This window comes from Lineus longissimus, chromosome 7, assembly GCF_910592395.1.
Source record: "Lineus longissimus chromosome 7, tnLinLong1.2, whole genome shotgun sequence".
Lineage (NCBI taxonomy): Eukaryota > Metazoa > Nemertea > Pilidiophora > Heteronemertea > Lineidae > Lineus > Lineus longissimus.
Window position 1 is genome coordinate 9,134,062 of NC_088314.1, and position 27,756 is coordinate 9,161,817.

The following is a 27,756-nucleotide window of genomic DNA, read 5'->3' on the forward strand; positions in this document are numbered from 1 at the left end:
AGCTGTGAATGAAAATTCAAGTAAAGTCACTTGCCCAAGATCACAAGGGATGTGAATGTGTCTTGAATTGGACCCACAATGCTTTCAAATTTTGCTCGGACACCAAAACGTACAACATGCCACACCCAACTCAATAACCAGAATCAATGCTCGATATATTAGTAATTAAGGAACTGTACGTCCTGTTAGCTTCCAAATATAAATTCCCCGAAATAATATTCTTGGAAAGACCACAACCATCCAAATTTTGCTCGGACACCATAACGTACAACATGCCACACCCAACTCAATAACCAGAATCAATGCTCGATATATTTATAGTTATCAAGGAACCGTACGTCTTGTTAGCTTCCAAATATAAATTCCCCAAAATAGTATTCTCGGAATGACCACAACCATCCCTGTTAACATCACACATTAGCTAAATGACGAACACAAAGTCATCCTTTTACTACATGCTACATTAGTTGATAAATGAACAACATTGTCGCGCTAAACATGGCAATGCAAAAACACATCAAATCTACATGTAGATCAGAATCGAGCGTAAACATTCCGGGATTTTTTATCCTTCGGAATACTACGAAAACTGCACAGCCAATCAAAACAATGTCCAACATCAAAGAATGTGACGCAATCACGCCACTCGACCAATCAGAATGGAACAATCTATTAATAGTCATACTACGCTCTCTCGTGACGAAATCTCGATGTTCTATACTCCTCTGATGTCAATAACGAGTGGGCATTGATCGTAGAGAGCTTCACGGCGACGGGAGAACCGCGATTCACTCTACGGCAGACGACTAACAAGTCACCACGTGTTGGACGGCGGGTCAATATTACTCTAGTGATATGAAGTTAAAAGTAGTGATATAGAGTTACAATTTCAAGGATAAAAATAACAAAAATTGGAAATTGGATTGTTAAACACAACTTCAAGGATGATATTTGGGATGCTGTCAACAGTTAAAATGGATGTTATCAGGATTAAATCAGATTTTAACACATTTGGATAGTTTTTGGTACTGTGAGTAGTTTCTGGTTGTGATTGTCAAAGTTGTGTTTTACTATAGTAATGTTAGTTTTGTTTTTGTTTTCTTCTAAAAAAGTCACCTATTTAGGTAAAGACAATTTACTGGATTCTTCATGAGACAAGTTCTAATTTTTAACACAAGTGGATAGTTTTGTCATTTTGTTTGTGATCTTACATGTTCCAAAATTCTTAAACTATGTGATTTGTTTTTGAGAGTCAACTATGTCTTGATTTACAACTCTGACAGAAGTAAATGCAATCTAAGATGTTTGGATAGTTTTATCATAGTGATGGCTAGTTTTTGTTTTGAAAGATATTTGGCTAGTCTCATTATAGTGATGACCAGTAAATGTTTGGAAAGATATTTGGATAGTTTTATTCTGATGATGAAAAGTTTTTGTTTGGAAAGATGTTTGGATAGTTCTATTACAGTGATAACTAGTTTTTGTTAGGAAAGATGTTTAATTGATAGTTTTATTCTGGTGATGTCAAGTTGATCAATAGTTTTACTAAAGTGACTTGTTTTTGTTCGTAAGTAAATTTAATCCAACAAGTTTGGATAGTTTTATTACAGTGATGACAAGTTTATTTGTTTGAATGTTTTAAACCTGTTTCACAACTTATTGGAGATTTCCTTTGAAAAAACTAGTATATTCTTTATGAACTTTGATCTCGTCTTTTCATAAACGGTTTTGGTTCAGTACAATCAAAGAAAAAGAGTGGGTGGCAATTTTAGTTGGCATAATGCATTTATCGAAAATAACAAACAGTGGTTTAAAAACCGAATACCAGTTTTGTTTAATCTGTATGCACATTTTTTACCATATAAGGTCTTCATAATACTATTGTTAATTCTTAATTTGACTTTTTCTCTAAGTTTCAAATATTCAATTTCAATTTTTTATGGCAATATTCTCAAAGCACCAACAGTGCTCAATATTTTCTCAAAGCATAGCAAATTCTCACAGAGCTGGACTAATTTCAATCATTACTGCCTTGTTTCCCCTTATTTGGTTAATTACACTCGGAATATCAGGTGTCTCTTTGATTATTTAGGAATGCAAAAAGATGATTAAAGAGACTTGATGTCCTTGAGATGGGACACAGATAACTATGAGTTTTAAAACAAGAATTTCTTTCATCAGAGAAATACAACACAGTACATGTAGATTTGTTTTTACACTTATCCGTCTTCAAAGACAAGTTGAAATTGAAACACATGGTTAGGTTGAGAGCAGTATCCGTTTTTCTATAAGCACCCTCGACTGCGAGTTGCAACAATTACCATTGCAATGGGCAATAAATGATATCACTTAAGTCTGTAGGTAAAACCGGTAATTGCTAGGCTTGATTTTGCAGTGATCACCAATTCTTGTTGCAGGATAATCACCGCAAACAAGAGATATTCATTACATGCAGTTACAATCACACGTCGCAGCGATAAAAATCGCTCATTTGCAGGCAGCTTTAGAATATCACAAAATCAATTACTGAAAAGATATCACAAATATTTCCATTATCATTCTTCACTGTTCAAAAACAAACCACATTTTTATGTACAAATTAAAATGCACAGTTGAGAACACACTGTTTTTTGTATTTTCTCATTTTCTTCAGACAATACAGAGGAATTCAAAATAAGACAGTAAAATGGGTTTTATCCTAGTTCTCTACGACCACAACACAAAGTTCAGAATTAGTTCTATCACTTCTCATTCAAAGATAAATACTTCTACGCAGATACCCGTTAAATTGAAACACAAAGTTATTAAGATCACACTGTTTTTCTCACTTCTCCTCAGACTGCAAAGGTATTGGTTTTAGAATTATGAATTCAAACTTTCCAGGGAAAATTTTACAATACCACAACAGATATTTGAGATTTGCAAACATTTCTATCGTCCTTTTCTAACGACAATTACATAACTGCTACACCAGTTGATGGACACCCTTTACATTGAAACATTCGGTTGTTGAGAGAATGACAATTCTTCTAATTTTTCTTTGAACAACTGAGGAATTGCCAATATAAGATTTTTTCTTATTTTAAGACTGTTTTAAGAAGCTGCAACATTGAGCCGAGATCTGAAGTCTTTTTCCATCATCCTACTTCAAAGTTAACAGCATTAATTTAAATTCTCCGTCAGGATCTTTGGAATTGTGTTGCATTAAACAGTCTGTCTTGGTGGTCTAGGATTTCAGCTCTATTATCTTTTGATGTAATCCTCGTTTTCAATGGGCTGTATTTTATTCCTTGTTTGAGCAAAGTTTGTGATTAAAAAGTTGTTTGAGTTTGTTGATGGTGTGTGTTATAAGGTGCCTCAAATATTTGTCCAACACTCCAACATTGTCAAACGTTATCCTCATATTCTTTTATCAGTTTCATGTCATCATGAGTGTTAATCTATATTTACCACGTTAGGTGGTTAATCATGTTAATGCAACAAGTTCTACAACAAACATGTCTCAGATTTGCTTATGCTAGCAAGGGGTCTTTCCAATGCATTCCAGGTTCTTGGTGTCCCAAATCAAAAGGGTGCACTGTGTTCAGGGCTCTTTGCATCCCGGTTCGGTGTGTCCCTAGTCCCTTGTCCTTAGCAAGTTAAACAAATGTAAATTCCTCTCCAAAAATTCTGTAAAGGTCTTAGTTTTATAGTCCTATGGGTCTTAGTTTTATAGTTGGGTCTTAGTTTTATAGTCCTATGGGTCCTAGTTTTATAGTTGGGTCTTATTAGGTCTGAGGTTTATAGACACCCGTTAGTATCAAAGCAATTGATGCATCGAGTCATTACTATGGAGTTCCCATATGTGAGTTTCTGACTGGAACCGTATTGTCCACATGTTCAGATGGCGAAATCTAGCTAACTGAACTGCGCCAGAATGAGAAGGTACATTTTAGTGGGCGGTGAAAAACGCTAATCATGCTATAATTGATTTAAGTGGTTTCAAACCTTAGCTTAGGGCTCATGTTTCACATAGCACAAGGTAGATGATGTTGAATATGATAAAACCATCCGCAACTAGAGGTTGTGTGGGTTCAATTCGCCACTCAAAGTGGAAATGTAGAGCAGACTTCTAACAGCATAGGCTTCCTCTGGGGTCTCTTGTTTCTTCCTACTGACATTAGAGTACAAAGTGCCTGATGTCGATTACAGAGTAAAAGGGTTTAGTACCCTGAGCTTTAGTCAATATGTTACTGAGGAAAAAGTCGCTATGCCTGTCTTCAAAGTATGCTCGATGATTCTGCCACTCAATTGCAGCAATCCGTGTTCTTTTGTGTTTGCCCTTGTGGGCGTTTGTTGAGTGCCATACTACAGTCAACACCAATTAGCGTTTGGCCAAGTGACATTGTCTTTCGGAGGAGGAAGGATACCATCACAATAAGCTGCACGTTTTTGTTAACAGATAAGAAGCTATTTGCGTCTGACAACGTACATACATTACATGATGATATTTTGTTCAGTTTCTTACATGTACATGTATGCAATCCAATTCTATTCAGTTTCTTAGAAGTTACTTTAATATTCTCCTTCATTCACATCAACATTTCAAAGACCTTTGATCTCTTCAAGAAATTCAGTTTGAAGGGGGTGGATCCTTTAACAATACTCCAGCTGAAGGCGACATTAAAAGTGACAACTTGTATGAAAGGGAAGGTGGGAGACATGAGTGAGATCTTAAAGATTGAAAACATCATCACAACTGCTTTGCTTGACAACTCTCTGCAAAGTTAGCTGGAACTCTACGTAAATATAACCTATGAACCTGTCATCTATAAGACTTCGCTTGACACAGATCCCTATCATTCCCTCCTTGAGCACCACAGGTAGAGGAGGTTCTCACTGCGCATCAGCCAATGCATATTGGTAATCCTATCCATTCACCTGGTTAAAAAATCCTGGCCTCCACAACACCACACAAATCTCTTGAATCACTCTGGCCTGTTCATACCATGACCCTAAAGTATGTCATCATAAATCATGCATGAAAAATCTATGGCACAAACTTTGAAAATCTGACAGGTAAACACTTTCAGATCATGCGGGTTGCATGCCTTGCTTTCTAACTCAATTTGGAAACTTCTGAGTTTGAAATCTAGCACTCTTGACTATGTATCACAGCCCTTGAGTACTGTTGCTGGCATTACGGGTGAATCTGGAGATGTTTTTGAATTTATGTCCCAGGTCTTTGTCAATAGACCTACACGTATTATTAATCCGGAAACTGTCACATCAACAGGGTAAACACAATTTGGATAAGTACCTTCGAATACTCTTCAGAAGTTATCCACTCCTATTTTTCATTAATAGTTGAAAAGTAGTCTCAGGTACTTTAGGCCGTTACCATTAAGAGAGACAGAATTTTCATCACTTCTACGTCGCCAGCTAAAAAACTGAAGAAATAAATAGCGGATACTTTTAAGGTACACATAAGTCAGTACGACTGTTTCATTCAGCACCGCGGAAAATCAATATCAACATCGCCTGGTTAAACCTGGCAATGATACCGTGTTATTCTTTATCTAGAACAGTTTGAATTACGGAGAGTGTTAATATATTTTGCCTCTCACTGCCTTGCAAAGGCAATAATACGGATTGTTCACTTTTGGAGTGGGGTCGTATTCATGAAAAAACTGTTCACACAAAACAATCATAGCCGGTAAATGAGGTAAAGATTTTCCATCATCCTTTAAAAAACATCACTACCTGACTGTGATGACTTACTGACCAATTTCCAAAATTGTGCAGCTAATAAAAGCACAATGCATTAGTAAACTCTTAAAGAAACTCTCATTGTGTCAGTGAGGTGTGGTTTGTTTGATTTCTTTAAGCAAGAAGCTACGACAGGGATGACACTGATGATCACTGGCTTATCATGATTTTGGTGACGTTTACTGGTGCTCTGTATGCAGCCTTTTTTCTTTAGCTTACTGGCAGCAGCTACAGGTATAGCCGTTGAACAAGACATGGCAAAGGATATGTACATCCGAAACCACGCCAATTCCAAATATCAAACTGTCTTGACGAGGCAGTCTGGTCAGCTTAAATTCTCAACTGCCCACATTCACACTACAATACCGACACTCTGAGTAAACAATGCTGTCTCTCACAGGATATTGATTCTCCAGGGTGATTCCAAACGACTCTGGTTACTAAACTAAGAAAATTATCCTTTGTAGATACTTTTAACTGCATGGAATTAGAAAGAGACAACTGAATGTGAAGAAGGCCCATCATGAAGAAGTCAATTTGTGGGCCATAAATACTATACCGGGTCATTACCAGCAAATGGGGCCCTATAGCAAATGGCGGTCATGAAGAGCAAACGAAGACATGAATAGCTCATGGAAAGAGGTAACCCCAGCATACCAACAGGTGTCATTAATAGCAAACAGGTCGAATATCCAATCTCACAGCTCAACTTGCAACCAAGGGTTAAAAATTAAGATCCAGGGATTCAATAAATGGCCATACAGTGAGTAAAACCAAACATCAATATCGTACAAACAAATTATTAATTCAAATGGTCACAAGACAAAGTAGATATTGATATGTTTGTAGAAACCAATGTTGACCTTTTAGACCACTTGGATGAAAATGCAAGTGGGCGAGAAGAACTTGAAGAGATGATTTGTAAGTTTTATCCAATATTTTGAATGAATTTTCCGACACGATTCACTTGAACATGTTGAATTGAATCTCAAGTGCATCCGGATGCAAAACGTATGGCACAAGTTGCAATAATGTGAGGGTTTTACAAGGCCATAAGTACGGTTAAGTTAGATATAATGGGAAAGATGACCTCGAAGTCTCTTCTGGAAATTGAGATTAAGAAATTTAAAGCCACCTCCCAGTGATCAATCTGAATTGTCTTTGATGCCATACATCTTCAGTGATATAGTGGCAGTCAAGTTTAGTATATCACTAGGCAAGTTTGGTAATTTGACAGGCAAGACCTCAAGGGCTGTCAGGAGTAAAATGAATTGGCTATTTTGAAAAGATTTCATAGCACAAGGCCACAACCTGAAGCTAGTCTCCATGCTAATAGATGCTAATAGGTCAACATTTTGTCTCGCTCCCACCAGATATCACCAGACCATCGAATTTCATTCACATTATCGCCAAGAAGCGTAACTTGTGGACACAGAATATTTCATTCGGAAAATTAGACGTGGACCCTTGGGGTGAAGCCTCTCAGGATATAACAGTAAATTGTTAGAAACACTGAAAGTGCACGAAACTTATTTTCATTCATTACCAGATTATATCAGACATAGGATTAGGGCCTTGGGGCCTGAAATCCTTAATTAGTTAAACACTAACCATTAGAAGCACTGGAATCTTTTATCAATAGTGGTGGTTTTGGAATGTCCTTGGGATTTCCATTCCTCCCATCATTTAGGTGCAGATCCAGGATTCAGAGAAAGAGGGTGCACCAGGTGCTTCACTCTGGGTGTCCTTTTCAAATTTAAAGATTTTTTCAAACTTTCACTATTTCACTGTCAGTTTCAAAGATTTTTCCGAAAAAAGAGGGGACACGCGGCAGCTGCGCCCCTCCCACTTGGCTCTGCCCCTGTGACGTTATCTGTTCTCACACAAATGGGACATCGCAGGCCTACTTAAATGTTCCGAGGCAGTCATGCACCATACACATTCAATATTTCATACAGATAATTAGACATGCCCCCCCCCCCCCCCCCCAGATGCCTCTGGGTGTAACAGCACAAGGCAATAAATTTCAATAGCGTGAAGCCAGCTTTCAAGCTAATTGCGCCCAAAACGTAAATATCTTGTCTCTTGTCTCGCTGCCAAAGGAGCTTACCAGACCATTGAAGTCATTCATGACACAGCCAAGAAGCGTTACTTGGGGACACGGAATATTTCAAACGGAAAATTAGAAGTGGGCCCCTGGGGCACAGGAAGCCTCTGACTATAGCAATAAATTGTTGGAAACATGGGAAAAGGGTACAAATTACCTTCACTGATCCTCACAGGAGTACCAAATACTTATAGCGGAGTCTCACCGGTGTCACCAGTACTTTAGCTGGAAGCGATTTCTGTGGAAAGACACTGCAATCAACAAGAAAGCCCTTCTATTTCTGTCGATTTTTTCATGTGTCTGAGCTGATTTTGTTATTTTATAAAAAGATGTCGAGCGAGCGTGAAAGTACCAGGGAGAATATGAGGTGGAATTACAATCTGTCTGAGAGCAAAAAAGTCACAGGTGTAAAGAGAACTGCTGTAAACCACCAAATATTTGCCAATTGCAAAAATAGAACGGCGTGAATATTTGGCATTCCCTGATTATTCTCATCACCTCTGTTACTCTGGGGAAAAAAAATCTATCAGAAATTAGGTCCTTCTGGGGTAAGGTTTTGAAGTTAAATGTCAAAGGGCTACCAATTTAGCAATTTCTGTCGACCATTTTGGTCCCAGTGCATCATAATTGACATGGTAGCTGTCCGCTTGATATTTCCTAAGTGGATGACGCCAGGAAACCAGGAGTCTATAACAACACAATCTGCCTGGTTTACATGAACAAGTCTTAGCTCGGTATCAATTGAAATTGGTCAGGAACTAGGACAGGTAAAGGTTTTGGGTTCATGGGTGTTCTGGGTTGAGAACAGCCAGCGCGGCTATTGCCTGACCATGGTTCGAGACCTGAGAAAATGTTTTTGTCTTCCATTTGTGAGCTGACGTGAGCTTTGAAAGTACAGCCAGCAAGTATTAGATCTTTAATCTAAACTTGCAGCCACTTATAACTGGCTGTATTTTAAAAGCAGCAGGCAGTTTCTGCCCCGAATAACTACAGATTCATGGCCCAGACTTGAACTGTTTTGAGAGTTTCAGCCCCTAAAACCTGTAAGTCTAACACGATAAAATGATGCAATATATTGCGTTTGACATGAAGCGACAGAGAAATATATGAGTTTATACAAGGATACTTATTTCCACCATGATATCATTTATCAACATTTCATTACAAATATTTATAGAAGTACTTAGGGGAGCTACTTCTCAAACATTACTTTTGAAGCCTCTTAGCTTTCTAATGATAAATGATTCTACGTATTACACTGAAGAGATTATAGATATTTATCTTTTCTGGTCACTACTTTACAACTATTCCATGCGAAGACTACAAAAAAATTTGTGCGTAATGAGCCAAAAAATCGCCTTTTACATTCTTATAAATTGAAAAGCAGTCACCTGCTAAGAGTAATAAATCACCTGATTCAACAAAATTAGTCTATCCTAATAATCCATATTCCTCTGTAACTATTTTAACTGAATAAGAAACAAAATAACTTGAATTAGAAACAAAATATCTGAGAAAGAAAAAAAAATCTTCATAATAAAATATTGTAATATTTTTCTTCTCAAAACACAACTTCAAAGTGAAAGAGATTGCCATTTGCTGCAAAACTATATAACCAGACGCAAGAAAGGTTTTGACATCGTCCAATTTGTGCCGGAATTATTAAACCATCAACAAATTTAGCAACCTGCATGGAAGTCAGATATTTTTTTCATAGGGTTATCAATTTATGATCATTATATATTTTAAAGATTGCCTTTGATGAGGATGTCACAATAACTAGATTAAATACGAGACCTAAATTTAACCTGCATGTCTAGCTACTTGGAAAATCACGAAGAAATTACATCTGTTTTGAAGTCACTTTCCCACTATAGATCAATACTTTTAATTCGGAACAATGTTTATGGTTGCCGGCGCCCCCTATTAAGAGTTAAAAAATGAAAGATGTCTTCTGAAGTCCTCTATTTTCACATTAGGCTTATTTAACTCAAACATCAAAATCTAGGTGGTGATGAGGTATTTTCCTTTCTGTTTCGAAACAGCAAGGACCAAGCAGAAAATCGTATCAAAAACTTGAAACCCAACTAAGGCCTATAGTTCAAGAAGCATGTTCTAAAAATGACCAGTGTTGTCGTCCCAATCTCATAATTTTGCCAATGCTATATATCTTGCAGCACAGCAATGTCAACACAACAATATGATTGGTGTCTTTCAAAATATTGAAACAATAATTCTTTAAATTTTTTTATCTGATTGCAACATTAAGTCATTTCAACCCCAATCCAAGCGGTATGGAATGTACAACACAGACACGCATTATGTTCATTGACACCCGTTCTCAAAATACTTCCATTATGCAGTCAACAAAATTAACGACCATAGATCCGAATATTTGTAAAATATCACATAAAATTGTAGGCGTCAATCAAACCCACTGTAACTAATGTCATCTGTGATCTACATTTTCACTGGTTCTTTTCAATAACATGGCAAACTTAATACGCACCAGATCAACAATCATTGAAAAAATTGATTCCTGTAGGAGTATCCACCTTAAATTAGCGACAACATCAAGCGAATACTGCATGACATCACTGGCATATAACGTAACCTGTCGCCGTCTTTCTGCTTTACCCATATAACGTAGCAGAAGTACCGCATCGCATCAAATCTGTGAGTCACTGGTCCGCCTCCGGTGAACGCAGAAATATACAATAATCCCCCAGCAGAGATCAAAGGAAAGAAGCGGTGATATTTACTGCTGAGGATATCCCGATCCGAAACGGATACACGCTTTTTAACGCTGTTACTTACTCCCTATAGAAGAGGTGACCCAGTTTCTCTGAGATGACTAACACAAATCGTCACATGAGAGCAGAGCATTTAATGAAAAGGGATACAGCTATTTTAATTTGGTTCTCAAAAGCTAAACTTGTAGTCATTCATTAAGACCATATATGTAGTGCACATAATACATCACAGCTCATTTGCTCCGCACTTTAATGGCATCAATTCTATTCTTTCTTCCCTCCTCAAGTCGATTACACATTTTCCCTAACATTTCATTGAACCCATTATCAATTCTATTCATTCTTCTTCCCTCAGCAGATTACACATTTTCCCCTCATGATTGTCCTATCATTTGGTTGAAACTGGTTTAAATTCTATTCTCAATTACTCATTTGCCCCACACGATTGTCCTAGCATTTGGTTGAAGATGGCGACAATTCTATTCTCAATTACACATTTTCCCCTCTTGGCTGTCGTAAAGCACTTCTTTTGAACCTAGAGTTGATTCTATTCTTGCCTCTGCCCTCAGTAGATTGCACAGTCCCCCCTAACATTTGGCTGAACCTGGTGTCAATTCTACTCTTTCTTCTGTCCTCAGTAGTTTACACATTCTCCCCGCATGGTTGTCCTAGCATTTGGTTGAATCTGGTGTGATTTCAATTTCTTCATTAGTCCTCATTATATAAGACATTTTCCCCACCATTTGGTTGAACCTGGTGTCAATTCCATTCTTTTTTCTGTCTCAAGCCGATTGCACATTTTCCCATCTTGACTGTCACAGCTTTTGAGACAGACAAGGAATCCCAGCAACTATTGTGACCCAAATTACTCGCTGGCGCAGTCGGTGGGAAGTGGGCGTTCCATCAAAAGATGCCGAGACCGCCCGAGGAAAACCTTGTTCTAAGAGGGACCCGTTTCGTCTGTCACATGATAAAGTATTAACCTGACTAGAAATTAAACTCGAAACCTAAGAATTGACAGGGTCTACCTTTGGTTTATTTAGTTCAAGAAACCGACGAAGTCCCAACATCTAAAATCAAACGGAAGAAACCGGACTCAGAAATGGAGGAAAATGAAATCTTAAACGTCGCCACCAAATATGGTGGTATCTCCGGGCCGAGGAATCACAGCCAGAATTAATGGATTGAAAATTGGAACAACTGTGGAGAAATTCCTGTCAAGTCATCAAGATTTCAAGCTGCTAAAAGCTACTTTAGTAATTATGGTTATACCAGACATGCCAGAATGGCTTAAGTGCTTTGTCCTTTATAGGTTCAATTTTCAATGCACTCAGGTGTAATAACTAAAGATATTTTGGGCTCTTTTTAATTTAATGCTGGTTTCTGGGAATTTCGATGCCAGGGACAGAAATAGCTGTTGCATCTCGATCGTCCAACAGGGACTAATATGATGTAATTTCTTTTATTATGGGATGGCCTATCATGTGACTAACTCGACAACTTGATGTCACTATTAACCCACTGGTCATCTAAATTAAACATGCTGCACAGCACCGAACAACCATGAGCATAATATCTCGCTTAGATTGAATACTATTGACTGGCTTTATATCGGTGAACCTAGAGTATACAATAAAGCCCAAGGAAACCAAGGTGAATTTTAATGTGAGCGATTCACGTTGTCTGAATTTCCCGGATACAGTCTGCCCGCCACTTCCCCTCGAATGGAAGGGATAAACGTCCTTGTCACTCAGCGACAAACTACTCAAATTATCGCCATTTTAAATATCGCATTTAAGTGTTGGAATTGGCGTAATTAAATTTGTTGACAGTGCTGCATTTGCATCGCAGTTTAATGATGAGGAAACTGGTCTTTTCTAGGGTTCTAGTACAATGATGCATGGCATGATGTACAGTGAGAACCTCTACCTGTGGTGCTCAAGCAGGCAATGGCTGGCACTATATTCATCTTCACTATTTATAGGGAACGCAACATTCGAGCCATGCAGGTCAGCCCTTAATCTGTCAAAAAATTCTTTTTGTTGAAATTTTTGCTGATTGCAATAGTAAAGAAGCACAAACATTTGCGTTTACAGTAGTAGGACTACTTACTATACTATTGTTGACAGACTAGCAGATATAAATGTAGTGTAAACATAAGTTAAATTAATTTAAGAATCGAATAATGCATATTTTTTTATTACGAGAAATGGAAAATGAAAGCAAGCAAAGTTACTGTACCCAGTATTCACAATGCAAACACTACACGGTCTACTCAAAAGGATGTTATTGTGCTCAGAGCAAAAGGATTGAAAAAAATTCAATATATTTGTCCTCAGGCATGTTGGAAATGTGTTTGCTTGTAAAAATATACCTCTGAGAAGCTTATTTTTAGTCCGATTTTGAAAATTAAAAGCTCTGAAGAGAGCGAGGCATTGACGTTTCTGCTCTCAAAATCATCATTTTTCAACATGTGCAAGAGGAAATAGACAGTGATGTGTCTGAAAATGGATATTTCACATTCCTGTACTCCTGTCTTGCCAGAGAGTTGAGAATTTTGTAGTGACATCTACCAAACCTGCAGACAACTAGCAAACAGTAGCTAAAGTTGCAAGAGACACAGCTTCAAATCAATAATAGGGAAAGGAGCATTGGAGTGCGGTGTTGTACTGATTAAGGTGTCCACATTAAAATCACAGGGTAGTCATAGAGTTTGAATTCTGGTGAATAACTTGCTTGCTCCTCTTCGTACCTAGAGGGGCACATAAGGCTTCTATCTTCAGTCTCCACCCTGTTTAGTGGACAGCCTGTCTGTGGATGGTTCCCCACGTCAGACCAAGCTGTCTCATCTCCTATTCTACTGTACGTCGCCAGGTCTCCTTTGAACCGCCGACGGTTGATGTAAAATGCCACAACACAGGGCTGGGTCAACCAGAGCCTTAGTCATCATTATCCACACTCTTGTTTCAGCAATCAAACCACTGATTTTCACACAGTGACCTAAACACACAACTTATCAAAACAGAGCCAAGCCTTCCTTGGCTGAAACATAAAAATCGTAATGAACAAAACCTTTTCCCTCAATGTTCTCTTCAATTTCAACTTCTGGTCTAAATCATGTTAATGTGCCATTGGCGTGTTTGACTCCATTCAATCCATTTTGTCTGGCCCATTTGCCTTAAACATTATGTATTGGCGAAATGTATCTAACTTAACACCAGACCAACAGCTGTTGTCTCAGGTCGTGTTGTTGACTTCACACCAGACCAAAAGCTGGTGTCTCAGGTTTTCTGCTGACTTCACACCAGACCAAAAGCTGGTGTCTCAGGTTTTCTGCTGACTTCACACCAGACCAAAAGCTGGTGTCTCAGGTTTTCTGCTGACTTCACACCAGACCAAAAGCTGGTGTCTCAGGTTTTCTGCTGACTGAACGCCAGACCAAAAGCTGGTGTCTCAGGTTTTGTGTAGCAGCAATTTACACGCCAAGATCAGACTGCTTTACCTTTTTTACTTTGGCGAATGGCGAAATTTCTTTCGATTTTTCAAATCAAGATCAGCCTGATTTAACCTTTTCTATGATTATTTCCTCAGCAAAGTACAGAACTGAAAAAGCCAGAAAGCTAGAAATGTAAAACGCCTTAAGCCTTTCTGCTCCATACTCTTTTATCAAGGAAGTAGACTAAACATTCTGCCAAAGGCATCAACAGCAAGATTTTCAAGGGATCTACATCTAGATTAGTTTCTTTAAGTAGCTTTATAAAGTTGAACAGTCAAAACTTTAAATTTCATAAGAGACAGAATATAAGCCACATTTTCTAATGAAATTCATCAAATTTGAACAGAGTAGTCAACTTTCAAGATAAATTATCAATGGCAGTTAACACTTTTAGATACTGTAATCACAAATATTTACCACATATGAAAAGAAAATCTTCAACAAGTCAAAAGTAAGAGCGTTTATTTATGCTGGTAAAATGAGAAATCATGAACTTTGACCTCTGTGACTTTGAAATGAAGTCAAACCAAAAACCGCTGTGATAATATGATGTATCCTCAGTAAATGCACTAACCAGATTTATTTCATGAAATTTTATTCAGGAGCAATTGCCATATTTCTGTTTTCAGCAAATGCCCCCCCCCCCCCCCACTGGTAAAACTGTGTATTACATCGGGCCTATGTCCAATAGTGAACAGTGCCTACTGATGTGCTTGGTGTTTTTTCGATTGACATGACGCATTGCAGGCAAATGCATTCTAAGTATTGCTTGATGTCAATGCTGCACACTGCACAACCCAGCCATGATCCCTCATGATGCGTCAAGACAGTCAAGACAATAACGACAGCAAAACTGCTCCAGCTTAGTGAAATGGTAAAAAGACTATATTTGAGTGGTGATGTGACTTTTTGAGAAAGCGGTTTTGAACATTGGTCAATTTTCAAAGTTGTTTTTCAAGTAAGTTTTTCAAGTTATCAGGACACAACTATACCTAAATGCTCACTGGCAACCCAAGCGACAATATCAACAAAGTAAAAACATCTCCTCGACAGTGTTCTTTATATAATATGTTTTCTTGCCAAATCAACTTCTCCAGTTTCCGAGCGGAGTGAACTTGATAGCCAGTGCATCACTTATAAAAATTGTCCACAAGCATGAGAAGTGGGTGGTGTGACTGTTTTACAAAAGAACAGTTCTTTCGCAGGAAGTATCGGGAACAATCGCCCCTGGCGTATCATGCGCCTTGAATAATAAGGGCGACCATAAGCAGTATCGCTGCCTTAGGGGAGAGATGACCTATAACATCTTGTTTTTACACAATCAATGATAATCATCACCACCTTGACATTTCAAATGGTTCCACCATTCTTCTTCTGAAGTTGGCATCTGACCGCTAGATGTTGTATCGGCAAGACACTGATCCCACACGTGACTTAATCTGTAGCCCCCTCCCCTCGTCTTGATTCATGTTGGTGAATCCAAATCACCTCCATCACCCATCTCGTAAATCATGTTGGCTCTCTCTCGCTACCACTTTGCATCGTTCCCATGGGAAATGGTCCCTTTATGACTATTTGAAACCTCAAGGTGATTATTGACATTGATTGTGTAAAAACTTACTTCATATCATTCAAATAGGCATGGTACAATTTGCGCTATGATAATATGTTTTTTACTGCTTGACCTGATTGATGGCTGGCTCTTTCAGAAACATAAGAGCATCATACATCGTCCAGTATCATCGATAAAACAATCCTGCAAGTATCAACACTGTTACACTCAAGGTTACTTAGACTGTAAGTCAGCTCAGGAATTGAACCATAGATCTACCAGAGCCATCCACATGCTCCTCCTCTTGCATGTCACAAGGGGTGTGAGAAGCCATTTAACATAACATGAAATGGGAAGGCTCAAGAGACTATTGGTCCAAATCTCTCAGAATGACATTTTATTGATTCAATTTCTTACAAAACACCTAACCGATAACAAAATAACACTTCCGTATCCCAGCATTCATGATAACAGGACTTAGTTCTCTCGAACGACTTCGCCAAACGGTACGATGCTACAGATACCATGCGAAATACTTCCGGAACTCGAACGTGTCTCCAACATCTCAAGAGACGATACGATGCTATCCACCCGACGAGAGGTTTCTATTCAATAAGATATCTGATTTGGATTTTGATTAAAAGTCGTGCCAGGCCGCAGGGAAATGTGCTATCCTGCCTTTGACTCAGTTTTAGAGAGAATTTATATTCCAGCATTATGCTGGGGGGCAAGAAATTTATCTGGGTTGGTTTTGAAGAGACACAAAAAACATGCCTCGAAAAGACATGATTTGAAAAGTGACCATATTCCCCCCAAAAAGCTTCAGCTCAACTGACTCCACTACCATTTCATAAATATCCTGGAAGTATTCAAACCCCATTACCTTTTTACTGACTCACCCTGAAGCGTTGAAGCCAGAAACCGCTGCAATTTAATTGTTAAACTTTGAAAGCTTTTTATTTTGAAAGCAAGTTAATCTTAATGGAGCCAATGGAAAGTCACAGACATGTTTTAATTCTCTGAAGTGGGCGGTTAATCGCTTAGAATTGAAGTCTGACTTTATCTGACTTTTGTATTCATGCAGAGCTACCACCTCAACATGGTTGACTGCAAGTCTATTGCAATTGTCTTCTATGGGAACACACGGGGAAATCTCTTTTTCTTCACAAAAATGGAGTGAAATGGAATACTTTATACAGCATAATAACATCAACAAAAGGACAATTAACATCAGTACTCTATTTTGACACATTCACTGCTTAAATGTCTTGGGTTACTCATCTTCTCCTATCTTATCTTTTCAGAAAGCACTTGTCACAAGAAATCTGAACGGAAATAGGAAGCACCTCATTTGGAGAAAAACGACTCATTTGTATATTAAAAAGGAGATAATTCAGCCCGGATCATAAAGATTACCACTTCGCATTCATAATCTGGAACCTGAGGAACGATAATCAGGTATCATCTTAGACTCGGATGTGTTACCTCCATCAAGGAACTACGGATTAATATTCAGCTTTCATTATTCGTTCAGTTCTACCAACAGGAGAAATGGAATGCCTCGACGTCATGAGATTTCTAAAATAGCAAATCTTTCAGCCAAAGGTTTCATATCGTGTGTTCAACACAATACAATATGGCTCAATTTCTGATTGAAATGATTCGGCTTAAGTGCCGCGCATAGCTAAGGATAAGCTGCCTTTTCTGGTGGTTAAAAAATATCTTTGAAACGTGAGGGATAAGAATTAAAACGCGCCAATAAGAACCAAAACGTGACAAACAAAAACCAACTACTTAGGAAAACGAAACGCTTGTTTCTAAGGCAAGTCGCAATCGCAGGTTTAATTTGACGCCAATTAATCCAAAATATTTAAAATGGATGAAAGCATGGATCTACTGAATTTCACTTCTGTGATGAACGAATCACATGGGAACGTTCCCTATGGAATTCTTCCTAGCGATAACTTCACCGACGACATTTTCGCTAACTTTACAAACGGGACGACGGCGCTACCAACCTTTGTGACAGATTTACAGAAGTTCAGTGACTATTACGGCGAACATATCCACGGTTATTTAGCGGCCATGGTGTCTGTATTCGGTTTAGTATCGAACATACTTAACATAATAGTGCTGACTCGACGTCACATGGTCTCCTCGACCAATTATCTATTAATAGCATTAGCAGTGGCGGACATGTTCAAGATGGTGTCGTACTTGCCGTACTCGATATACTTGTATATCATAAAGAAGCCAAAAGTGGAGCAAATTCATCCCAAGGGTTGGATTATTTTCATTCTTATACACAATAGTTTCATTATAACGTGCCACACGATCGCTATGTGGCTAACAGTGTCGCTTGCTATCTTCAGGTATATTGTAGTCTGCCATCACACGCAAGGTCCACGCCTATGCAACTTATACAGAGCAAAAGTCACCATAGTCGCCATATGTGCGGCTACGATTTTATTCTGCATACCAAATTATATAATGATGGACGTCGAATATTATCCCGAAATCGGAGGTTACTGGATGACCTTCCGGGAGATTCAATACAATTGGCTCCTCAAGGGTTTCAACTTCTGGGTATACGGTGTCGTTTTTAAGATCGCTCCGTGTATTATACTTTCACTGCTGAGTGCTCTGCTTATCTGGGCGATGTACAAGGCAAACGAGAAGCGCGAACGTCTAAAATCGCAGGGGAAGCGTGCCGAGTCGGAACGAACACACGAACACAACCGCACCACGGCCATGTTGGTTGCTGTCGTTTTGTGCTTCGTTATAACCGAGTTACCGCAGGGGATGCTGATGTTGCTCAGTGGAATATACGGTGATGAATTCTTTTACAACATTTACTCTCCGCTGGGCGATTTAATGGACGTCTTCGTTTTGATAAACAGTGCTGTGAATTTTATACTCTATTGTATAATGAGTCGACAATTCCGCGACACGTTTCAAGCTGTCTTCTTAAAACCGTGTGTCAAAAAGGTCCAGAACAGTAAACAAAATGGGCTCCATTATAGTACTATAAATACACAGTCAACGCGGGTATAATAGTCGATACGTGGATTGTGCGTGATCTGTGACAGGTTACGCCACCTTTTTGGACAATGTGTCATGATACTTGTGACATGGTTGCTAGGGGATGTGACATGACACGAGTGTGATAGTTTCTTTGATAATACACAAAACGCTGGACTCATGCTTACAACTTGTGATATAAACATATTACGTTAATGTTGTGCAGGAAACATGGAAACAATTTCAAACGACTTACAAAATGGCTGTCTGAAGTTACCAAAAAATATTGTCGCTTTGCAGAAGTTACTGTAAAGTGGGTTGAAATTGTCTCCACTCGCAAAATCTTATTTTGGCGAAACTATTAAAAGTTTAGCCCACTGAGATATCTTTTAACATCATTTTGTACAATGATTCAGATGAATGAGAAGGGTTTCCATGTATGGTTCAAGCTTTAGGTCGAAAAATGTATGACACAATTACACACCACTCTTGGCCATTGTCAGCCCATCTTACCGTACCAGTTCACCAGATCAAGAAAAAAACTATACAAGATCATCTGAAAAAACAACTTTTGAATTTTTTTAGCTAAAATCTGTTGTTATTTTTTAACTAAAAATTGACAACTTCAGGCTGCTATTTTTGATACACCTATAGTAGTATCTACGGATTGTTCTTACTGAAGTCTGGATGACTTATGGATGTGATATTGTAAATACATGTATGACTGACTGAGATATATATCTATTGTGTTTGTATTGATATACGATAAAGTGACGAAAAATATTCACATTTTATAAACGCGGAATAATGACAACGACGAAAGTGGGCACAAAGCGGGATTAGCCCTCTTGGATTGCAGAGGAGTATATCACGGAACTTATCTTTTCGGAAACGGTGATATTGTACGTGATTCTGGATGTAGCCGTATGTGGGGTGCTGTATCAGGTGAGCAGAGGGATAAATCATGAGATGAAAGGTTGCTGATACTTATTAGTATTGTTTGGGTCACTATCAATCCTCAAAGGAAAATGTCTTATATTACAGAAGTTGCACTACAGATTCCCACTCCGGCTTCATCCTTAAGGTTGAGTTGCAGTTATCTTGAGATGAATGCGTTTTAATTTAATTGTCAAAGCACCATCTGCATCTTTACAATGGTATCCAAATGATGCACTATCTCTTCATAAGTAAACACCACCAAATTTAGAAATAATCAGACTTATGTTTTCGTGGTCATACAGCTGCCAAAAAATATAACAAGATGCCCAAGGGCCTAGCGCTCAGCTGAAATACATGGGTCAATGTACACAACATGGAAAGTACCTGGTAGGTCTCTTTCAACCACGATTTTGTTTAACATATTGAGCGATACTGTACCCACATGTTGCAGTAGAGTAAGTACATCTATAATTATCCCACATGTTGCAGTAGAGTAAGTACATCTATAATTATCGAATGATCTGACATTCTGAGCAAACATGTTTCAAAACTACATTTTCCTTTCTCAATTGATAGTGATCTCATGTGAACCAGGATATTCTTTTGTTCAAAGTGTTATTAATTTCAATAGGGACTACCCAACTACTGAACTACCAGACGACAAAACTATAGTCTGCAGGAACTTAATGTGATCATTGGGCATGTTTGGTCAGAAAATATACTTTGTTTTTTAAAATCTTTGAACGATTGTTGCAAATCAACCTCATATTAATGTCCTTAGGTGATGTCATGCCAATTATTATTACTTTAGAGATGAATTAAAGAGGCCTTCCATCACATGATTTTAATAATTTGATATAAGACAAGGTTAGCCACCAACGTCAACAATGTTAAAGGAGCACCTATAAAACAGTATTTTTGTGCTTCCTTCGACATGTTTGAGGAATTGGAGATTACATGTATATTAAGTGTAAAAACTATAAATATATTTCTTTTCAAACAAAAGTAGTTACAGCTCTGCCAAAACGTCAATGGTAAACTGCACTGAACATTTGTCAAGGTTTGTCAGAAAATGCTTTTGAAAATCTTTCGGATGAATATGAAAGGTTTTGCGAGTAGAAAGTATCAAATATCTGGATTACTGATCAATATCGTTATGTACAATACCCATTGTCACAAATTTAATTTATTGGAATTTAATAAACCAAGAGGTGTGGGAGGTCATATTTGATTTTTGTTACACTGTTTCAAGTTATAGAGGCTTTCGACCAAACTTGTGCCAATTTCATGTGTGATGAGACATACTGCACCCGAGGACATTCTGCATTTCTTCACACAACCAAGGCTGTTTGTAAGTCCATGGTTAATAACAATTATATGTGTGGGGGTCACCGGTTGAAGGATGATGTTTGTATCGTCCGTATCTAAATGAAGATATCTTATGTACTGCTATAAATTAACAAATGCCTATACCTGATTTATTTGGAAGACTTTCAGACCGAGGACATCCTCAGTTGTAGGTCAGTCCACAGCTCAGTGATGATGAATCTAAACGCACATTCATAGCTAGTCATCCAACAAGGTTGCGTTTAAGCAAACATTCCACAAGCCTCGCTTCAATCAGAGGAAATCACAGTCACGAAGTGCTATCAAACATCTAAACCCGCACTTCAAAAGTCAGTGACCTTTGGTGAATAGGAGCCAATCTGGTTAAAAGGTTTTGAAATGTTTTTCAACAGACTGAAGTCCATTTTTCTTCATTTCGTAGCCAGGTCTTGAATGTAAATGCCTTAATGAAGAAGTTTAATGCGCTCACATTCAAATCTGCCTCAACTCTGTTAGCATTAGAATTTCAGATGAGAGAAATTGGAGCGCCTGGAATTGTTTAACTCTGCATTAGCTTTAACCCTCAAGAAGTTGGATTACAATTGCAATCACACTTGGCCTCTGTTAGCTGAAGAGTAGCACATTCGTGGTCTGAGTATTAAAGGCAAGAGCAACACAATCCATGGGTCGCAGGTTCAAAACCCAGTCTGATTATCATCTTTATCTGCTAAAACTCGAGGGATGCCCATCTCGATCACCAAGGTTTTTGCATCTTATCAAGATTTAAAATACCCTCGTATGTTTTAAGGGAGTATGGACCATGAGGTTCAGGATGATGAATGCCCTGCATGAGCCTCTCCTTCACCTCATGCAATGTGCCTCAGTGGAGAATTTAGAGGCAGTTTTTCTGAAGGACTTTGAAACAGTCAAAGGCCAGTTTCAAAGCTACAAAACCTGCCATTATTATAATGGCTGAATTGAAGATAAATGCGAGTGCAAGCTCATTCCACTTCAGAAGTCAGGGTCTGTGGGCCAATGTCAGTTCCTCTTGCCTACATGCCCTTCAGTGTGGAAGGCAACGTGAAATTACATTTTTATCGAAACACCATGTATGAAATGAGTATAACGAGGTCAATATGACACAAAGGTGACTCTGGATGATATATCAGACAGCCGCAGGGCTGTGCGATTTATCAATCAATGATTCCCGATTAATTCAGCAGCCACACTCAACTGACAGATCACATTTGTGATTGGTATCTTTTTTCGCATCAACATGACTTGTAAACATCGTCGTGAGACAAGACATATTTGGGTTTTTCGAGGAAGTGCACTGTCATCAACATGCCAATCTTGTTTAATACCCAAGAAGGTAGCCGGAAAGGCGTAATGGAAGATCGGTGGAGATGGACTTGGGGCATCATCCTTGGGTGATAACCTCCCCAAGACATGACAGGAGACAAATGACCCAGGGATTGATGTCAAATATCGTTATCTCGAAATGTATCTCTTCATTATGATCACCACAATCTAAAGTCATTGCGATTATGTAACGACATCATGATAGTGAAAAATGGCTCTGACATCAAAAATGAAAGTTATGGGCATATGGTGTCTAAATTTATCAATCATGTCCACTGCAGATTTGTCTTTTGAAACCTTAGTTTTTCGCTTAAAATTTGATTTCAACATTTTTTCATTTTTTTCCCGAGTCTGCTTTAATAATCAGTGACCCATAATGGCCCAGTGAATGAGATAAATGGTGTGTGTTGTGTGATTGCTTGAAAATGTAAGGAGCTTGTGTGTTACATTAATTTGATGATGTGATTGAATGAGAGAGAGTGATTGAGTGAACAGAATATGACTGAAATTCAGAAACTGAAAGTCTCATGAAACATGTTGTCTTTCAACCACTTATAACTTATACCACACACTCTACAATCTGTGCACACTCGATGTCCAGGCCTTTGTTACCATCGTTTGTGCAGTTGTACCCAAAGCATCTGTGCAAACAAATTGTTTAGACAAAGCCACACTTTAAGGTCTCACAGTCACTTTTAATTTGTCCTCACCACTTGTAAGCCTATATCACTGCTTAACAAGCTATGCAAACAAGTGCTGTCGAGATTGAGACATTAAAGGCCTACACTGTTCATAAAAAATTGAAAATTTGTAATTGAATTTGAACATTTTCAATTGCATAAGTAGGAACTAAATAAAACTTTCAGCATTGCCAATGTCTAGACAGACATAGAAATGCTATAAATATCAAGTTTAAGCAAATTCAAATTCAAATTTTAAGCGTCACAGCATTGTTTAATATTGTATTTCTATTTTCCTCCACGAGGTACCCCTTTAAGGTACCACAGTACCACTTTTTGGCCTATATCATTGCTAAACAATCGATGTAAACATGTGTTTACCAACAAATTTAAGGTCTCACAACAGCTTTTGCCTTCAACCACTTGTAGGCTTATATCATTTCATAACTTGATCTGCAAAAATGTGCCTCTAGACATTGCCGCATTAAGGTCTCAAAACCACTTTTGCCTGCAGCCGCTTGTAATCCTAAATCATTGCAAAACTGGTTGTGTAAACCTTAAGGTCTCACTAACGATTTAAGCCTACAACATCACACGCCAAACTTGCCCTATGTCATCAATATAAATTGGTGTTGCATTTTAATCTGGGCACTGAGTCCGATAGACTGAACTGAAGAAGAAAATGCCAATTTAAAGTTAATACCAAGTTAAACAGGGCCCTGGAAATATGCTTGCCTTGATAGTTTAAGGTCCCACATCACTTCATCATTGCAATACAATCCTAAAGCAACAACATGTAGACCTCACAATCACTTATGCCTTCAACCACTATATATATCACTGCATACAAATCTTTACAAGCAAGCAGACAGACTGGCAACTATCTCAAAACATGGTGGAGTATGATCATTCAGTTGGTTTAAGATCTCACCTCACTCTCATCATTGCAGTACAAACCTCAAGACCCAGCTACATTAAGGTCTCACAAACATTTATGCCTTCAACCACTTTATATCACTACATATGAAAATCTTCACAAGCGCGTAGACCAACTGGCAAATAATTCAAAACGTGACCTGTGTAGTATGGTCATTTAAATGGTTTAAGGTCTCACATCACTTTATCATAGCAGTACAATCCTCAAGAAAAACATGTAGATCTGGCCATATTAAGGTCTCGCAATTACTTATGCCTTCAACCACTTTATATCACTGCATACAAATCTTTACAAGCAGACAGACTGGCAACTATTTCAAAACGTGAATTCTGTATTGTGACCATTCAATTGTATAGGACTTGATATTGACTTTTTCACTTCATAACAAACCCCCTGCAAACACATGTTGATCTTGCCACATAAAGGTCTCCAAATCACTTCAACCACTTTATATCACTGCAAACAAACCTTTACAAGCGAGCAGACAGACTGGCAACTATTTCACAACGTGACTTGTGCATTGCGGCTATTCAATTAAAAGTAATTGGTGGCGTCCATAAAACAAGTTGTCAATGACAGCAGACAACACGATGTTTTTTTTTAAGTAAGCACCAGTGTGAATTCAGCATGGATACCAGCTGTTGATTTCCCATATGGACTGTTTTTGATAATGATGGATGATTGTTAACCATTTACACAAACAGGCTGTGCAAATAGCTAATAGACTGTTATATTCTGAATTATTCCAAGGTGCGTGAGAAAGAACGTTGCACCAGCATAAAATATTTGCACACGCTGCAGTGAAATGGGCTCGTGAAGTTGTCAACATCGTAGCATAGAACAGGTGGTAAACTTGTCTATTGAACTCATTTGTACGAGAAGCTGAGGAGTTCAGCGCGCTCAACTTTTGGTGGCCCAACCAATGGTGTCCACTACTGGGCTTGAACCTGGGCATGCCGAATTCCCAGTGCTGGTGATCGGTTGCTTCGACTCTTTTCCTACAATGCAAGCTGGTGTCTCTCCCATGAGGCAGGTTATCAGAATTGTCTGAGTGGTTTAGTTTGTTTGTGACCTCACCTTACTGTCACTCATAAAATAAGGCATTGCCTCTTGATTGGTGCCATCATCATCATCAATCAGACAACAAAAATAAAACAACTTACCAAAAACCCAATCCCAACTTTAGTAACAGGGTGTCAGGGGGTGGCACCATGTTTGTCAAGATGATGAATCTCATTGCGATGACCTCATCATAAAACTTTTGCTCAACATGCTCAAGTATGCAATTACACTGACCTCACTGTTAAACTTTTGAGCAATGATGCAATTACACTGTTGGCACAAAGCGAGAGAAAAAAAACAAGCAGAGATGATATATATTCTATTCAACGGCCTTATTTTCAAAATCACAATGGTTCATTAGCTAATACGCTCATTCACAACCCAATCACTGCCGCCAAAAATACAACTTCTTACTACAACTCATTTTTTCTTAAGAAATAATGATTAACATTTACACACAAGTAAAGCTCAATCATTTTGTTATGGGTTCATTGAGAAACTATCGTTGGATCATTAAACACAAGAAATCAGCCAATGATTTTAAACTCAGCAAATAAGGTTGCGGCAAGAAAAATTACCTGAATGAATTAAAGACCAACATTCACACAAGGGTAGACCTCAATCGTTTTATAAACAGCTTATCGAGAAACTAGCACCGGTGAAGTAAACGGGGAAAGCAATCGATACGTCTTTAATCGAGCTTCAACAAAGCTGGTGTTGGATTAAGGTTGCACCGAATGTGCCTGTCGTTGCGACAGATTGTCTCGACAATGGTTGCCTAATGACTGATAGCTCTTGAGAATGGCGGAGAAGTTTCTCCGTGCATTATGCCCATTTCTGATGCCATTATACACACACTGATGGAGTGAAAACATTTTGCGAATGATTTTGTGAATTTTAACACAAAGCTTTTCAGAGTTCTTTGTATTACAGTAGTGATCAGATAAGATTAAAAGAACACTATCTGATGCCATCATGAGCACTGATGGAGTGAAAACATCTTGCGAATGATTTCGTGAATTTTAACACAATGCTTTTCAGAGTTCTTTGTATTACAGTAATAATCAGATAAGATTAAAAGAACACTAACATGACTCTGCAACCTGCTGCCAAAGCAGATATATACATGATTAACACGAAGATGTAATTAGCTGCATCAGCTACATGCAGCATGTGTACTTAATGTTGTTTGGAAGCCAATAATTACAGTAAACCGTGATCAACCAAGATGAAAACAAGATTAGAATATGATTTATTATCGGCAATATATTCACCCAGCGAATCAGCATCTCCTTCCCATGAGGACACTCTGATTGTCAGTGGAGATAACAATATCATTTGAGCGGGAAAACAGACAAGACTTGGGGAAAGATTCAAAATTGTGTCACGTGAAATTTTAATACATGCAAAGTGCATCTGGTTGTGAGCTCACTTCTTCATACTTAACTGTGTTCAAAATGGAAATGACCAAAAATGTTTAGATCTCCTGCTGAAGAGTAAACCAAGTCGACATTTGCATTTATTTGAACTTTTTTTGCCATTTGCCATAATATTTTTGAGATTCCGGAGAGGCTTCGAGGGGTTTTCGATTTGCTAAAAAAAACCGAAAATCCGTTACATGTCAAAGGGTTTCAAAAGCTCTAAAGCATTCATTTCTTAGAGTGTACTCCATCCTTTATGCTTACATTAGTTCGTTTTGTGGACAACCTGCATAAAGAAAGTCCACATTGCATATTGAAATACAAGTACAGTAGAACCTCTCTATTAAGGACATCTTTGGGACTGACAAGAGCTGTCCTCAATAGAGAGGTGTCCTGATTAGAGAGGTCAAATTGAATGGAAACAACCAATTTGGGACCAAAACTAGTGTCCATAATAGAGAGGTGAGAGAGGTGTCCGCAAGGAGAGGTTCTACTGTACATACTCTAGACTCACCGTTCGAAGACCGGTTCAATACTTTGAAGCATGACCGCGCATTGAACAGGCCATGGTCCCTTGTTACTGATTGGCCCACACTTGTTGGTCTTCATGTATAGTAAGTTGATGGGACCGTGGTTGTCATTGGGAATGAACAGATCACTTGTGACCTAACCACTATAATAATTCTATCAGTGGTTATGTTTCCCTGTCTATTAGCCTAGGTCTATTGACAAGGACTCTTCAATAAAAGAAATCGCATTGATAATAAAGTAAAATCTTTAAGTGCCTGCCCTCTTGAGTTCTAACTATGAAATTGATGCGAAGGCGAAAGGTATAACCATTTCACATCGGATGTCGCCCAACCATTGTCAATCCTGATGTAAAATGTTGAATGGGATCCCACGAAAATGTGCATAATATCTCAGGGGACTTGGCCTGCATATCCAGAGACAGTGGGTGATATGAATAAAGGCTAGCAAATGCTTTTACTTCAATTTTGTACAGAAAGGCCAAGTGTAAATGTACATGGAGTTTTAAATAAAAGCATTTACTACTCTTTATTCATATCACCCAGTGTCAGATCAGTGAGGCTAGAGCATTTGGATGAGGTCGGGTGTACCTGTGTGAGTGTTTCAGATGACCAATGAAGTATGCATGGAAATGAGCCAAATCAAATATGCACAGAAATCGACAAACCAAATAAGTGGTCCTGAAGGTGCTTTAGACGAACACATTACAGCCATTATACAACATAAGATCATATGTACTGTAACCAGTATAAAAGGAGCCTGGGTGTCAACTGTATGAAAATGGAGCCTGGGGGTCAACTGTATGAGGCAGAAAAACAGACAGA

General features: G+C 38.4%; 2 protein-coding genes across 4 annotated transcripts in view; one reads left to right on the forward strand and one right to left on the reverse strand.

Annotated features, from left to right (window-relative positions):
• The window catches only part of LOC135490724 (protein MON2 homolog), a 307,158-nt gene that overhangs the window by 192,738 nt on the left and 86,664 nt on the right, over nucleotides 1-27,756 (reverse strand). The gene's annotated exons all lie outside the window — the stretch shown is intronic.
• On the forward strand, nucleotides 775-20,447 carry LOC135491131 (G-protein coupled receptor dmsr-1-like). 2 transcript variants are annotated; one of them, XM_064776801.1, is made up of 2 exons: nucleotides 775-1,030; nucleotides 16,961-20,447. In XM_064776801.1, the coding sequence occupies exon 2, from the start codon at nucleotides 17,532-17,534 to the stop codon at nucleotides 18,708-18,710; it is 1,179 nt and encodes a 392-aa protein (XP_064632871.1). In that variant the 5' UTR covers nucleotides 775-1,030; nucleotides 16,961-17,531; the 3' UTR covers nucleotides 18,711-20,447. The 2 variants fall into 2 exon arrangements, with proteins under 2 accessions (XP_064632871.1, XP_064632873.1); XM_064776803.1 differs by having other exon boundaries at nucleotides 775-1,025.

Bases quoted from the DNA above. Each gene is read 5' to 3' on its own strand.
- LOC135491131 (XM_064776801.1), top strand. From the start codon at position 17,532: ATGGATGAAAGCATGGATCTACTGAATTTCACTTCTGTGATGAACGAA.